The 16,176-nt window shown below is 50.5% G+C and overlaps 1 protein-coding gene across 4 annotated transcripts in view; it reads left to right on the forward strand.

The window, feature by feature from the left end:
• Positions 1-16,133, forward strand: part of TJP3 (tight junction protein 3) — a 39,863-nt gene extending 23,730 nt beyond the window's left edge. For 2 of the 4 annotated variants that reach the window (XM_049876385.1, XM_049876381.1), the window contains exons 9-21: positions 10-68; positions 1,984-2,050; positions 2,249-2,405; positions 2,841-2,955; positions 3,391-3,628; positions 4,348-4,559; positions 11,478-11,573; positions 12,016-12,086; positions 12,519-12,729; positions 12,805-12,905; positions 13,684-13,965; positions 15,426-15,472; positions 15,875-16,133. In XM_049876385.1, the coding sequence (XP_049732342.1) occupies positions 10-68; positions 1,984-2,050; positions 2,249-2,405; positions 2,841-2,955; positions 3,391-3,628; positions 4,348-4,559; positions 11,478-11,573; positions 12,016-12,086; positions 12,519-12,729; positions 12,805-12,905; positions 13,684-13,965; positions 15,426-15,472; positions 15,875-15,977 (1,759 nt within the window). In that variant the 3' untranslated portion in view covers positions 15,978-16,133. The remainder of the gene's footprint in view (positions 1-9; positions 69-1,983; positions 2,051-2,248; positions 2,406-2,840; positions 2,956-3,390; positions 3,629-4,347; positions 4,560-11,477; positions 11,574-12,015; positions 12,087-12,518; positions 12,730-12,804; positions 12,906-13,683; positions 13,966-15,425; positions 15,473-15,874) is intronic. The other 2 variants (XM_049876384.1, XM_049876382.1) reach the window with 2 other exon arrangements.
• The last annotated feature ends 43 nt before the right edge of the window (positions 16,134-16,176 follow it).

Genomic DNA, 16,176 nt, shown 5'->3' on the forward strand with positions numbered 1-16,176 from the left:
TCCCTCTAGGGAGAGGCCCCAGCTTCAGCGGAAGCGGTTGGTAGACTCCAGAGACATCTCGGAACCAGGTGAGGGATGGGTGGGGTTGGGGGTGAGGGCTCTGAGCATACCTCCCCTGGTTTTTCCGATCCCATCCACTAAGGCTGAGCAAGTGGAGGGGGAAGAAGTTGGCATGAGCCTAAGAAAGTAGAGTCCCTTAGAAGGAGCAGGGTCTGGGTGACACCTCTCCATGGGGCGGGACACTGTCTTAGGGTTCTCCAGACAAACAGAAACTACTAACTGAAATGTTGGCGGTTGAATCCACCCAGAGGCATCTTAGAAGAAAGGGCTGGCAATCTGCTTCTGAAAGGTCAGCCTTGAAACCCCCCTGGAGCTGTTCTACTCTGCACCCACAGGGTCGCCATGAGTTGGAATCAACTCAACAGCAGCTAACAACAACAACGTGTAGGTAACACACACAGAACCAATAACCAAAAAACCAAACCAGACCCAGTGCTGTCGAGTCGATTCCGACTCGTAGCGACCCTATAGGACAGAGTAGAACTGCCCCATAGAGTTTTCAAGGAGCGCCTGGCGGATTCGAACTGCTAACCCTTTGGTTAGCAGCCATAGCACTTAGCTGCTACGTCACCAGGGTTTCCACAGAACCGATAAGAGATATATATATATGTGTGTACATGTGCCTGCATAGAACCAAAGAAATACATAAATACACACAGAACTAACAAGATAGATAGGTACAGAACCAATAAGATATATGTAAATATATATAGAAAGAGACAGAGCCCCGGTGGCACAATGGTTAAGTGCTCACCTGTTAACCAAAAGGTTGAAGGTTCAAACTCACCAGTGGCTCTGTGGAAGATAGACCTGGTGATCTGCTCGCATAAAGATTACAGCCTAGAAAACGCTGTCGGGGGGGAGGTTCTACTCTGTCCTACAGCAGTGCCGTGTTAGCCATCTAGTGCTGCTATAACAGAAATACCACAAATGGATGGCTTTAACAAAGAGGATTGTTCTCTCACAGTCTAGGAGGCTAGAAGTCCGAATTCAGGGCATCAGGTCTAGGGGAAGGCTTTCACATTCTGTTGGTCTAGAGGAAGGTCCTTGTCATCAGTCTTTCCCTGGTCTAGGAGCTTGTCAGTGCAGGAACCTCAGGTCCGAAGGACACGCTCTGCTCCTGGCACTGCTTTCTTGGTGGTACGAGATCCCCCTGTCTCTCTGCTCGCTTATCTCTTTTATATCTCAAAAGAGATTGGCTCAAGACACAATCCAATCTTGTAGGTTGAGCCCTGCCTCATTAACAGAACTGCTGCTAATCCCATCCCATCAACATCATAGAGATAGGATTTACAACACATAGGAAAATTACATCAGATGATAAAATGATGGATAATTACATAATACTGGGAATCATGACCTAGCCAAATTGATACACATATTTTGGGGGGGATACAATTCAATCCATGACTGTTGCTATGTGTTGGAATCAACTTGATGGCACCCAGCTATATATATATATATATATATAGTCAGAACCAGTGTATATTCACACACACACACACACACACACACACAGATTTATTTTAAGGGATTGGCTCACACAACTGTGGAGGCTGGTAGGTCCAAAATCCATAGGTCAGGTGTCAGGCTGGAAACTGGCAGGATTTCTATGTTATAATCTTGAGGCAGAATTCTTTCTTCTGGAAACCTGTTTTTGCTCTTAAGGCCTTCAACTGATTGGATCAGGCCCACACACATTATGGAGGGTGATCTGCTTTACTTAAGGTCAACTGATTTCCATGTTAATCACATGTAAATACCTTCACAGCAATGTCTAGACCAGTATTTGACCATACAGCCGGGCACCAGAGCGGAGACAAGTAGACACAGAAGTTAACCACCACATACCCCATAAAGCAAACGCTTGGAGGCTCAACTGGGCCAGTGTGCTTGGGAGCAAAATGAGCTTTTCCCTTCCAGACTCCCCTCCAGAAAGAAGCTATGACATCTACCGGGTGCCCAGTGGCCAGAGCATAGAGGATCACGGGTATGTGCCCCCCAAAACCCCAGATGTCCATATCCCAGCTTCCTCCCCAATCGGGGTCACCCTGTCTTCATGTACCTGCGTGTTTAATGGGACCACCACATGGGGCTGATTGAGAAACTGAGGCCCAGGGGATGGGCTCTCCTAGGGACACGTGGTGTGCCCCCCTTGGCCTGTCTGACCCGCCCCCTCCTGTCATAGGTACAGCCCTGACGTGCGGGTGGTCCACTTCATCAAGGGTGCCAGCATCGGGCTGCGGCTGGCCGGGGGCAACGACGTGGGCATCTTTGTGTCAGGGGTGCAGGCGGGCAGCCCGGCGGATGGGCAGGGCATCCAGGAGGGGGACCAGATCCTGCAGGTGACTTGGGGTGCCCGTGTCTGCTGTGCATGTATCTGTGTGTCCTCTCCTTGCAGTCATGTCAGCACTATAACATCTCTTCATGGCCTGGGTCACGATCTTGCTGCCTGAGTCATGAGCTCATCAATTGGGTCATGACCTTGTTGTTCAGGTCACAGCCTTATCAATGTCATGACCTTCTCAATGACACAACCTTTTGTCCAGGTCAAGACCTTGAGGTCTGGGTCATGACCCTGTTGTCCACGTCAAGACTTTGATGTCGGCAGCTGCCTGTGTCTTAGCGTCATGCTGCCACAAGGCAACCCCACAGTCGCAAAGTCGTCCCCAGCCCCCAAGACTCTGAGAAACAGCTAGGGGGCGGGCTTTGCCCCAAAGAAGGTCTGGGACACCCAACTAGGGGTGCTCTGTCTCATTCCTGCACCCCCTTCCTGGCAGGCGAATGACACATCCTTCAGGAACCTGACGCGGGAGGAGGCTGTGCAGTTTCTGCTGGGGCTCCCCCGTGGCGAGGAGGTGGAGCTGGTGATGCAGCGGAAGCAGGACAGTGAGTGTGTGTGTCTGTGAGTGCGTGTGCATGTGTGCCCATGTGTAATTGTGTGTATGCATGTGTACACGTGAGCAGGTGTCCCCATGTGTACATGCATGTGTGCGCGCACATGTACACATGAGCAGGTGTGCCCATGTATACACGTGTGTGCACACACATGTACGTGTGTGCGTGTACACACCCATGCATGTGTGTACATACATGTGTGTGGATGCTTGGCATGTCCAAGCTGGAAAATTCCTGCCCGTGTGGCCAGCAGTGTTCACTGGAGTGTTTGCCCAACTGGACCTCTGTACCTTCTATTTCCCCCCCATCCCCCCCGCCCTAGAGCCCCAGCATTTCCCTGAGGTGAGGTCCCCCAGGCCTGCCCACTCCCTGGGGAGGACTTGGACCCAGGCAACTGTAACGGCTGACATCTCCTCCCTCTGTCTCCTGCAGTCTTCCAGAAGATGGTGCAGTCCCGTGTGGGTGACTCCTTCTATATCCGCACGCACTTTGAGATGGAGCCCAGCCCGCCATCTGGCCTGGGCTTCACGCGTGGTGACGTCTTCCATGTGGTCGACACACTGTACCCAGGTCCCGGGCAGAGCCATGCTCGTGGGGGCCACTGGCTGGCGGCCCGCGTGGGTCGGGACCTCCGGGAACAGGAGCGGGGGCTCATTCCCAACCAGAGCAGGTGGGTACCATCCCCACCCCCACCAGGGCTCCCCACTCAGAGCCCCAGTTTCCCCAGTGGAATGGGCACAGTGACAGTACTTAGCAACGTTGACAGGATTCAGTCAGGGGAGGCATGCCGAGGGCCCAGGGTGGTATACAGTGTATGAGTCTCTGATGGCTGCTGTAAGAAGTTACCACAAACTTGTTGCATTAGTTGCTACTGAGTTGATGCTGACTCCTAGTGACCTCATGTGTGCAGAGTAGAACTGTGCTCCATAGGGTTTCTTAGGCTGCGACCTTTCAGAAGCAGATGGCCGGGTCTTCCGAGTGCGGCTGGGTGGGTTCAAACCACCAATCTGTAGGTCACTAGTTGAGTGCAAACCATTTGCACTATCCAGGGATCTGCTTCTGGAAAGATGACAGCCAAGAAAACCCTATGGAACACAGTTCTACTCTGTATCACGTGGGGCTGCCATGACGGTGATTATATTGGGCCAGCCGGTAATGCAGGATCGCCTCCCGTCTCAAAATCCTTCACTCAGTCACATCTAAAAACCCATTGCCATCGCGTTGATTCTGACTCATAGCGACCCTATAGGACAGAGTGAAAGTTCCCCATCAGTCACATCTACACAGTCTCTATTGTCATGGAAGATACCATAATTCACAGGCTCTAGTGATTGCGGTGCCATCGTTGTGTGGACCCCAGTGTCCAATACCCTCTTCCCTTCTGCCCAGGGCAGAGCAGCTGGCCACTCTGGAGGCCGCCCAGAGGGCCTTGGGGGCCGGACCCAGCTCCTCCACTAGCTCCAGTGCGCGTGCCGAGTTCTGGCGGCTGCGGGGCCTTCGTCGGGGAGCCAAGAAGACCGTCCAGCGGAGCCGCGAGGACCTATCAGCTCTGACCAAACAGGGTCACTATCCACCCTACGAGCGCGTGGTGCTGCGAGAAGGTGGGGCCTGGGGCAGGTGGGTGGGGGGAGGTCTCGGACTGGAAGTCCCAGGCCATGGACTCACCCATGTCGGGCCTTTAAAAGCCACAATTCCCATGTCCCCCCGAAACCCAGCTGTTACTACCAGTTGCTGTCAACTCGACTCTGACTCATAGCTAACCTGTGTGTGTCAGAGCAGAACTGTGCTCCACAGGGTTTTCAATGGCTTGTTTTTTGGAAGTAGATTGTCAGACCTTTCTTCCTGCTCTTAGTCTGGAAAACTTCAGTGAAACCTATCCACCATGAGTAACCCTGCTGGTGTGTGAAATACTGGTGGCATAGCTTCCAACATCATAGCAACATGCAAGCCACCACAGTACGACAAACTAACAGAGAAGGGGTAGGTGGGACCAAAGAAACCTGTTTCCGTCGAGTTAATTCTGGTTCATACCTACCCTATAGGACAGAGTAGAACTGCCCATAGGGTTTCCAAGGTGGTAATCTTTACAGTAGCACACTGCCACATCTTTCGCCCAGAGAGCAGCTGGTGAATTTGAACTGCCGACCTTTCGGTTAGCAGCCAAGCGCTTAACCACTGTGCCACCAGGGCTCCAAAACCAAACCCATTGCCATCAAGTCAATTCCGACTCATAGTCACCCCAGAGGACAGAGTAGAACCGCCCTATAGGGTTTCCAGGGAGCGGCTGGTGGTTTTGAACTGTTGACACTTTGGTTAGCAGCTGAGCTCTTAACCACTGCACCACCAGGGTTTCCTCTAGGGCAGATTTTCTACACATAGTAGGTGCATAATAAATGCTTGTTGAACGAATAAACGCATTGACTAGGAAGAGATTATCTTCCAAGCAACACCCTCAAAAACCGAAAAAAAAACCAAAAACCAGCTGGTGTGGAGTCAGTTCCGACCCATGTGTGTCAGCGTAAATTGCTCTGTAGTTTTCTTTTTTTTTTTTTAATTTTGGTGAAAATGTACACAACAAAACATTTCACCAATTCAGCAGTTCCCACATACACAATTCAGTGAGGTTGTTTACATTCTTCAGGGTGTGCAGCCATTCTCACCCTCCTTTTCCTAATTATTCCATCACCACGAACATGACAACGGTGGCCCTAAGCAATGACTTCCCCCGTCCCCCTCCCTCCAGCCCACCCACTTATAATCTTTGGTTTCTATATATTTGGTTATTTCATAGAAGTGAGATCATACAGGATTTTTCCTTTTGTGACTCACTTATTTCTCTCAGCTCGACGTCTTCGAGGTTCATCCATGTCAAGGCAGGCATCAGGACCTCATTCCTCTTTACAGCTGAGTAGTATTCCACCATGTGGGTGGACTACATTGTGTTTATCTGTTCATCTGTTGATGGACATTTTGGTTGTTTCCACCTTTTGGCTATTGTGAAAAGTGCTGCAGCGATCCATAGGGTTTTCAGTGACTAATTTTTTGGAAGCTGATAACCAGTCCTTTCTTCTGAGGTACCTCTGGCTGGACTCGAACCTCAAGTTTTTGGTTAGCAGCACACACATTAGCCATTTGCACTACCCAGGGATTTCCCTTCAACCTAGGGATGCTGAAAAATACCCACGGGTCCACCCATGTCTACCCTCCAAAAGCCGCACTCCTTATGTCTCTTCTTCCACCAAATAGATGGCACTTTTATTCCTGTTAGGGGGCAGAGAGAGATAGAAAGGGGGCTCATTCCTTAAAATTAATTCTTATTTCCAATAGAAATATAATGTGAGCCATATATATAATCTTCAAAAGGGAAAACGAAGCAGTTGAAGTTAATTTTGATCATCTATCTTACTTAACACACTACGTCGAAAATATTATTCCAATGCACAACCAATATAAAGATTATCAATGGCATTGTGCATTCTTTTTATTGAGCTAAGTCTTAGAGATCAGTGTGTATTTCGTACTCAGAGCTTGGGACCTGCCATGTTTCAGTGCTCATATGGCCAGTAGCTGCAGTGCTGGACAGAATGGGCTATACATTCAGGGGGTGCCCTTGTTTCTAGATTGTTAGCTTGAGGTGAAGCAGACACCCTTAAAAATACGTGACCACTGAAGGAAAATGAAGAACACCAAAGATGCAAGGAAAATATGAGCTCAGGAGAAAGAAAGGGGCACATAAGCCAGACACTCCATCAGCCTGAGACGGGAAGAACTAGATGGTGCCCAGCTACCACCAATGACTGCCCCGACAGGGAACACAACAGAGAATTCGTGATGGAGCAGGAGAAAAGTGGGATGCAGACCAGACTTAATGGTCTGACTGACACTGGAGGGACCCCAGAGGTCACGGCCCCTGGACTCTCTGTTAGCCCAAAACTAAAACCATTCCCAAAGCCAACTCTTCAGACAAAGATTAGACCTGACTAAAAGATATAAAATGATACTGGTGAGAAGTGTGTGTCTTAGCTCAAGTAGACGCATGAGGCTATGTGGGCAGCTCTTGTCTGGAGGCGAGATGAGAAGGCAGAGGGGGACAGGAGCTGATTGAATGGACACAGGAGATACAGGGTGGAGAGAAGGAGTGTGCTGTCACATTGTAGGAAGAGCAACTAGGGTCACATAACAATGTGTATATGTTTTTGTGTGAGAAATTGACTTGAATTGTAAACTTTCACTTAAAGCACACACACAAAAAATGCCCATTGAAAACAGGGGTTCAAACAAAAACTTGTCCCCAGATCTTCATGACAGCACTGTTCACAATCCCTGAAAGGTGGAAACAACCCAAGTGTCTGTCACCAGCTGAAAGGACACCCACAATGTGGCCCATCCATACAATGGACTGCTAACTACTAATAGGAGAAATGAAGTTCTATCAACGGTTACGAAGATGGCACAGGACCAGGCAACGTTTCCTTCTGTTGTCCATAAGGTCACCAGGAGTCAGAGCTGACCCAGTGGCAACTAACAACCACCACCACATAGAAAATTTGTAATTACGTATGTGGTTTGCATTATGGTTCTGGTGCTGCTGTCCACAATAAAATTAGAAAAGATGGGGGGTAAAAAAAGGAATGAAGTTTTTTTTTTTTTATAATTTTTATTGTGCTTTAAGTGAGAGTTTACAAATCAAGTCAGTCTCTCACACAAAAACCCATATACACCTTGCTACACACTCCCAATTACACTCCCCCTAATGAGACAGCCCGCTCTCTCCCTCCACTCTCTCTTTTCGTGTCTGTTTCGCCAGCTTCTAACCCCCTCCACCTTCTCATCTCCCCTCCAGGCAGGAGATGCCAACATAGTCTCAAGTGTCCACCTGATCCAAGAAGCTCACTCCTCACCAGCATCCCTCTCCAACCCATTGTCCAGTCCAATCCCTGTCTGAAGAGTTGGCTTCGGGAATGGTTCCTGTCCTGGGTCAACAGAAGGTCTGAGGGCCATGACCACCGGGGTCCTTCCAGTCTCAGTCAGACCATTAAGTCTGGTCTTTTTATGAGAATTTGGGGTCTGCATCCCACTGCTCTCCTGCTCCCTCAGGGGTTCTCTGTTGTGTTCCTTGTCAGGGCAGTCATCGGTTGTAGCCGGGCACCATCTAGTTGTGGTCTCAGGATGATGTAGTCACTGGTTCATGTGGCCCTTTCTGTCTCTTGGGCTCATAATCGCCTTGTGTCCTTGGTGTTCTTCACTCTCCTTTGCTCCAGGTGGGTTGAGACCAATTGATGCATCTTAGATGGCTGCTTGCCAGCGTTTAAGACCCCAGACGCCAGTCTTCAAAGTGGGATGCGGAACGTTTTCTTAATAGAGGAATGAAGTTTTGATACATGCTACGGCATGGGTGAACCTTGAAAACATCATGCTGAGTGAAATAGAACCCCTTGCTGTTGAGTCGATTCCAACTCATAATGACCCTGTAGGACAGAGTAGAAATGCCCCATAGGGTTTCCAAGGAGCAGCTGGTGGATTCGAACTGCTGACCTTTTGGTCAGCAGCTGAGCTCTTAACTCCTACGCCACCAGGGCTCCGAGGGAAATAAGTCAGACACAAAAGGACAAATATTGTATGATCCCAATTATAGCAAATACCCAGAATAGGTAAATCCGTGGAGACGGGAAGTAAATTAGTGGTTGTCTCGGGGTTGAGGTAGCTATAGATTGGAATTGACTCGCCGGCAATGGGTTTGGTAGGGTGTGGGGGAGGGGTGTGGGGTGTGCCTGCTGATGGTACTGTGTTTCCTTTTGGGGTGGTAAGAATGTTCTGGAAGCAGATGGTGGTGATGGTTACACAACAGTGTGAATGTACTGAATGCCACCGGATTGTACACTTTAAATGACTAAGATGGTACATTTTAAGCCACATGATTTTACCTCAATTAAAAGTAAAAATGCACCCAAAACCCAGCATGTAAGTCCTTTCCCTACCTGAGAACCTGGGAGGAAAAAAAAAAAAAGCAACTATATCTGGTTGTCAGGAAGGGAAGAGATTAAGCTAGTGACAACAGCCTCCAACACCCTCAGTGGAGAAGGGATTAAAAACCAGGTGCCAAGGCCTAAAACAACAATCTGCAGAAGGGGCGGGATAGCTAATCCCCCAGCGGGGAGTGAGTTGACATCCAAGAAGCTCGAGAATGTCGTTCTTCTGGCTGCTGCCTCAATGCCCAGCTGAGAAAGGCTTAAAAAACAAAAAAGGCCACAGGATTTACTGTCTGTCCCCAGCCAAGGAAAGGGTTGCAATCTGAGCGTACCCAGTTTTTAAGAGAGGAGGAAAGGCCTGGAAGGAAGGGGTTAAAGGAGAAGGGCCAGGGTACCCAGGGGGACTGGGCTACTGTTGTTGTTACTCCCTCACGGAGAGGCCGAGCACAGTGGGATCAGTCTGATACGACCCGTAGCATTTTCACTGGCTGATTTTTGGAAGTGAATTGCCAGGCCTTTCTTCCTAGCCTGTCTTAGTCTGGAGGCTCCGCTGAAACCCGTCCAGCATCGCAGTAACACACAAGCCTCTACTGACAGATGGGTGGTGGCCATGCATGAGGTGCACTGGTCGGGAATCGAACCCAGGTCTCTTGCATGGAAGGCGAGCATTCTACCACTGAGCTGCCACTGCCCTCAGGCTACTGCTGAGGAAATATAATTAAAACAAAATCTGTTTTTAACCCAGAAAACCCTTCTGCAAAGGCAGAAGAGAACCCAGTTTTTTGATTGAATAAACATTAAGCTAGAATGTGATCTGTCAAAGGCAATCTGCTAAAGAGATTGTGAAAACGGAAAGGAAACTGGCCCTTTTTTGTAGTCAAGTAAATGTAACTCAAGGAGCCCTGGTGGTGCAGTGGTTAAGCGCTCAGCTACTAACCGAAAGGTCAGCAATTCAAACCACCAGCGGCTCCACGGGAGAAAGATGTGGCAGGCTGCTTCCGTAAAGATTACAGCCTTGGGATTCCTATGGGGCAGTTCTGCTCCGTCCTGTAGGGTCGTTATGAGCTGGAATCGACTTGACGGCAAGTGATTAACAGAAAATATAACTTCGTTGATTTCAGTTCATAAATGTTTTAAGATAAACGATAATTAAACTTTAAGGAGATTTAACGTGGTGCAAACAGTTTAGTGCTTGACTACTAGCGGAAAGGTTGGCACTTCAAGCTCACCCAGCCGTGCCTCAGAAAATAGGCCTGGCGACCTGCTTCCAAAATGTCACAATTTTGAAAACCCTATGGAGCAGTCTCCTCTGCACACATGGGGCCATCACGAGTTGAATCAATATGACAACATTTTCACGTTATAATGTATCTTATGTTTATCTAGTAATTGGGGTAGTCACTTGTGTGTATTGTCTTCATCTACAACGAAAAATTGACTTTTTCTATCTTTAAGACAGGAGATAGTTTTTTGTAACTTGAAGAAAGGCGCCTTTAGAAGCTAGGCTCTTGGCCTCCCACAGAAGCTGGGAGACTGAGGTGTTACCTTTCTTGATGATAACATTTCAAAGGGATGGCTCCCAGGACCTGGAGGAAAGATTTCTGGGTTTAAAACTGGTAGGAAGCTTGTTTAGCCTTCTAAAAGGATTTATATACATTTAAAAAGAGGCAGAGAAAAAATTACAAATTGTTTAAAGTAAATGTTCTAAGAAAAGGGGTGGGGTGGGAGGAGAGTCTCCTTTTTTGTACCAGGAAAAGTTTTATATAATATTTTCCCTATTTATATCTACCCATACCATACCCACTTCCTTCCTGCCTGGATGCCCTATCTATGTCCTCATGAATAAAATGGTTTATCAGTTAGTCCAGGGGATCAGCAAACTTTTCCTATAAAAGGCCAAACAGTAACTATTTTAGATTTTGCTCACCAGTCAGTCTGTCACAACTACTCAACTCCACCACAAAGCAGCCATAGACAATATGTAAACAAATGGATGTGGCTGTGTGCCAATAAAACTTTATTTACAAAAACAGACAGTGGGCCGCATGTGGCCCCCAGGCTGTAGTAGTTTGCTGACGGGAGTTAGGTAGGTTCAGTTGCTTTAACGGAGACCCAAAATAACAGGAGCATAAACAAAAAAGAAGTTTCTTTCAAGAAACAGTCCCTGTGTAAGCAGCACACTGACCTGGTGCTTCACAGTTTTGTGGACCCAGGCTCCTTCCATCTTATTTGCCTTGTGTGCGTGGCCAGGATGGTTCACCCATGTCCATATCCCAGTCAGGCAGAAGGAGAAAGGTCAGGAGGGCTTCTGTTCAAGGGAAGGACACAACCCAGAATTGCAGGCATCAATTCTGCTTGCATCCCATTGGCCAGAACTTAGTCACATGACCATAGCTAGGTGCAAGGGATGCTGGGAGATGTAGTCTTTAGCTGGGCAGCTATGGGACAGGCAAAATATATTACTACCGAGGAAGTGAAAAGTGGTCACCAAAACGCTAGCAGTCTTTGCTGCAAGTGGACCCTGGTTATTGTTATTTCTCTGCCCCTCAGCCAGCTTCAAGCGTCCGGTGGTGATCCTGGGGCCCGTGGCAGACATTGCTATGCAGAAGCTGACTGCCGAGATGCCTGACCAGTTTGAAATTGCAGGTGAGAAACCAGGTCAGCCCCTGGGGCTGAGGCAGCTTGATGGAGAGTCAGCGAACAATACTACCTGGGGGGAAAGAGCACAAGGATGGAAAACATGAGGCTTGGGAGCCACCAGCCTTCACGCCAATGCCTGGGCCAGACATCACCAATCAATCTAGATACTCTTTCTGCCTGGATACAACCTTAGAACCCTTCTTAACACAATTCACTACACAGCTACTACCAATGGCCGGTAACAGCCGCCCCCTCCTCAGGTGGAGGTGAGGACTGATGTCAGGAGGGGATGCGACACAGCCCTGGGCAGATAACCACAGGAGCTGCTGCAGCTGTTAGGATCTCTCTGAAGGGCAATGGGAAGCCGTGGTGGGTTCCTGAGCAGGGGAGGGGTGGGTAGATGTGTGTCTGAGGGGCTGAAGCTGCTGGCCGCCTTTCCTCTCAACAGAGAGCATGTTGAGGACTGAAAGCCCCTCGAAGATTATCAAACTGGACACCGTGCGGGTGATTGCGGAGAGGGTAAGTGAGGTCCGGCCGTGGTTCCATTTCATGGATGGGGAAATTGGGGCCCAAGCAGCCGACCTGTCCCCACCCATGTTCCAGGAGCACAGTTTCCCATAGATCTCCCTCTTGGAGGCTTTGTTAAGCGAGGGGCCTGAGAGGGACAGAGTCTACCTGCCCAGACCCACACAGCAGCAATCCTTGGGTAGACGTGGAGAGACTCAAACTGAGGCTCTGGCGCTAGGACTCAACAGCCTGAACTGTTGCTGACCTCTTTTCCCAACACTCTGGCTTGTGGATGTGAGAGGCTGAGGTCCACTCTGACCTCAGACTCTTCATCTCTCCATCTCTTTCTCTCTGATTCTTCCCTATCCATCTCTGTTCTGTTTCTATGCCATCGCCTCGCCATCACTTTCTACCTCTCTGTCTCTCCCACCCGGTCGGGCCCAGGACAAGCATGCACTCCTGGACGTGACACCCTCGGCGGTTGAGCGCCTCAACTATGTGCAGTACTATCCTATTGTGGTCTTCTGTGCCCCTGAGAGCCGGTCGGCCCTCAAGGCACTGCGGCAGTGGCTGGCCCCCGCCTCCCGCCGCAGCTCCCGCCGCCTCTATGCACAGGCCCAGAAGCTTCGGAAACACAGTAGCCACCTTTTCACAGGTAGGCCAGGGAGCTGGGGGTCCTGGGGCAGTCAGGGGGTAGGGTCCCGGGCAAGCTGATGTCCCCTCCCTGCAGCCACCATCCCTCTGCATGGCACGAGTGACACCTGGTACCAGGAACTCAAGGCTATCATCCAGGAGCAGCAGACGCGGCCCATCTGGACGTCCGAGGATCAGGTACATGGTATGGGCAGAGGTGCAGGGCCCAGGCCGGGTTCAGCCAGGCTTGGGGCCTCTGTCTGGAGTTAGGGCTCAGACATTGTCGGGGGCATGGCCAGGGTCAAGGTTGAACCTGAGCTTCTGGTCTTAGCCTAGTACCTGGCGGGGGCGGGGGTGGGGAAGGCAGCATTGGAGGAACCCAGTTTTGGGTCTACTTTGGAGGCTGGGATCAAGGGTCAGGGATCAGCTCAGAGTTGGGGGCTCAGCCTTGGGTCAAGGGCCAGCTTGGGGTCAAAGTTTCAGAGCCAACAGTGGGTTAAAGGGTAGAAGTCTGCCTGAACTGGGGGCTTAGACTAGGCTGTCACCACTTCTCCCAATATGCTGACCTGGGGATGCCAGGGACTGGGGTCCACTCTGACCTCAGACTCTGCCTCTCCACACCTCTCTGATTCTTCCCAACCTATCTCTGCTAGGTTTCAGGGCTGGAGTCTAGGGCCAAAGTCAGGGGCTTGAACTGTGTAGTTAGTCTTGGCTGAGTTTGGCCTGGGTCAATGTTCAGGGTGCTCAGCACAGGTTTGGGGCTTAGTCTTGAGTTGAAGGTCCATTGTCAGGCTCGATCTGGAGTCAAGGTCAAGCTTCACCTTGGGTTGAGGACAGGTGTCTACCTGATTTGAAGCCTGGAGCCACAGAGCAAGGGTTGGGTCTGGGACCACAGGAATGGGCCTTGGCCTGGGGTGGGGGTCTCGGCTCAGCTGTTGCCGGCCTCGGCATCCACAACACCCGTCCCGCCCCACAGCTGGACAGCTCCTCAGAGGACAACCTGGACCTCCCTCTCCACGGCCTGGCCGACAGCTCGGCTGAGCTCAGCTGCGACAGCCGGGCCAACAGCGACTATGAAACAGACGGCGAGGGTCACACGGATGGCGAGGGTTACACGGATGGCGAGGGTGGGGCCTACACGGACATGGACGAGGAGCCCCCAGTGGTGGCACTGACCCGGTCCTCGGAGCCTGTGCTGGCAGACCAGCCCCAAAGCCCACAGGATCATGGGAGATCCGTGTCCCGCTGGGGGGTCCAGGTGACTGGGCCTGGGGGTCGGTCCCGGCAAGGGTCTTGGGGTAGGACACCACACAGGGCAGAGGAGACCACAGGGGAGAGTCTGTGTTCTGCAGGGTGTTGAGGGACAGAAACTTCTCTGATCAGGTGATGACGCCGGGACTCTGATCCGCGCGTTTGAGCCAGTCATTGAGCAACCTCGAGGGAATAGTCTTGATGTCACGGGGTGGCCGTGAGAACTCAGTGTGCCTAGCCCAAGTCCGGGCCCATAGCAGTTGGGTATTTAACAATAATGAATGTTTATTTAGCACTTAGTGTATGTGGGGGGGCCCTGGTGGCACAGTGGTTAAGAGCTCAGCTGCTAACCGAAATTTCAGCAGTTCGATTCCACCGGCTACTCCATGGAAACACTATGGGGCAGTTCTGCTCTGTCCTATAGGGTCACTATGAGTCAGAACCGACTCAATGGCAATGGGTTTGGTTTTTTTCATGTGGGGTGGAGTCCCTAGGTGGTGCAAACCATTAATGCATTTGGCTGCTAACCAAAGGATTGGAGGTTTGAGTCTAACCGGAGGTACCTCCAAAGAAAGGCCTGGCAATCTACTTCCAAAAATCAGCCACTGAAAACTCTATGGAGCACAGTTCTACTCTGACACACACGGGATCGCCGTGAGTCAGAGTTGACTCGACTGCAACAGTTTATAGATTATATGTGGGGTCATGGCAGTGGTGGTTCGAATTCTCACCTTCCATGACGGAGACCTGGGTTCGAGTCCCAGCCAATGGACCTCACATACAGCCACCACCCATCTGTTTGTGGAGGTTTGTGTGTTGCTATGATGCTGAACAGGTTTCAACTGAGCTAGACTAAGACTAGGAAGAAAGGCCTGGCAACCCACTTCTGAAAATCAGCCAGAGAAAACCCTATGGACCATGATGGCCCAATCTCACTGTGTACAGGGTCCCCATTAGTTGCTAATTAACAACATATGCAGGGTGCTCCAACCCCCAGAGCCTGTCTGTGAGTTAGAGGCTGCCCCTTCCTCAAGACACTTTCCTACGTGTTCTAGGAACATGTAATAAATGTACAAACCTATGTTTCTGATGAGAAGGGCGTCCTTGGGGCTGTGCAGTGCCTAACTTGCTCAACCATCCACAGCAGCCCCCTTATGGAGCAGATGCTGTTTGTAAGTTTATACATGAACGGTTAAGAATTCATTAAAACGGCCTTCTAAGGAGTTTTATGAATAAGAAGCCGAATCCCCTCTTTGGTGATAGGCCAGGAGACCTGAGGCAAGGCCCTCTTTTGTCCCAACCTCATTTAAATTAGGAATGAGCTGTAGACTTGTGGAGGAAGGGGGCAGAAAGTCTAGGTAACACTACCTGGGCAAAGGTGGGGGATGGAAAATGGGGGTGGTTGTTCATCTCCATTTATTGTACTTTGGGGGGAAGTGTTAACCTCCTGACTCTCTCTCCACTAAGGTGGACGGCTGGCACCCCCAGGGTCAGTGGCGACAGGACAGCATGCGGTAAGAACCCGGTACTCCAGATTGGGGGACCCTCAACCCATTTCCCCAGCCTTTGTGGGATGAAGAGACCTACATCTATGTTATAATTTCATGGTGCTCCTCGCCTAGTGGGTGAGACAGAGCCAGATAGAACCATTCTGAGCCCTGTGTGGTCCGGGCCAAGTGAGTAGGAATCCTCTTCCTGGGAGGATTGAGAAGGCTTTCTGAAGGAGGGGACATTGGAACAGGGGTTTTCAAGGGTGCATAGGAGTTTCCCAACAAGGTCCTGTCCCGGGATGCCCACCCAGCCTTATCTCTGCCCACACCCACTGTGCCTGGCACAGGGTCTGCCTCAGTTAATGGTACCTGTAAGTCTCACACGCCCTCCCTAATGCAGCCTCTATTCCATTTGCCAACATTCAGGACATATGAGCGGGAAGCTCTGAAGAAAAAGTTTACACGAGCCCGAGACATGGAGTCCTCCGATGAAGATGGTTACGACTGGGGCCCGGCCACTGACTTGTGAGCCCTCCAAGCTGCTGGCTGGCCCATCCTCCCTCCTCCTGCCTGGACCTGGGACCCAGTTTTCCTGTACAGAACCTGGAACCCACCTCCCTCAACCTGGTCTTAATAAACGAAGTATTTTCACAGCACTGGCTTTCAGAAAGGACAAGGGAACCGGAGAGTCCAGCCTCATCTTTCCTTGTTCAGCCCCACTGACCCCA

Source organism: Elephas maximus, chromosome 3 (assembly GCF_024166365.1).
Source record: "Elephas maximus indicus isolate mEleMax1 chromosome 3, mEleMax1 primary haplotype, whole genome shotgun sequence".
Lineage (NCBI taxonomy): Eukaryota > Metazoa > Chordata > Mammalia > Proboscidea > Elephantidae > Elephas > Elephas maximus.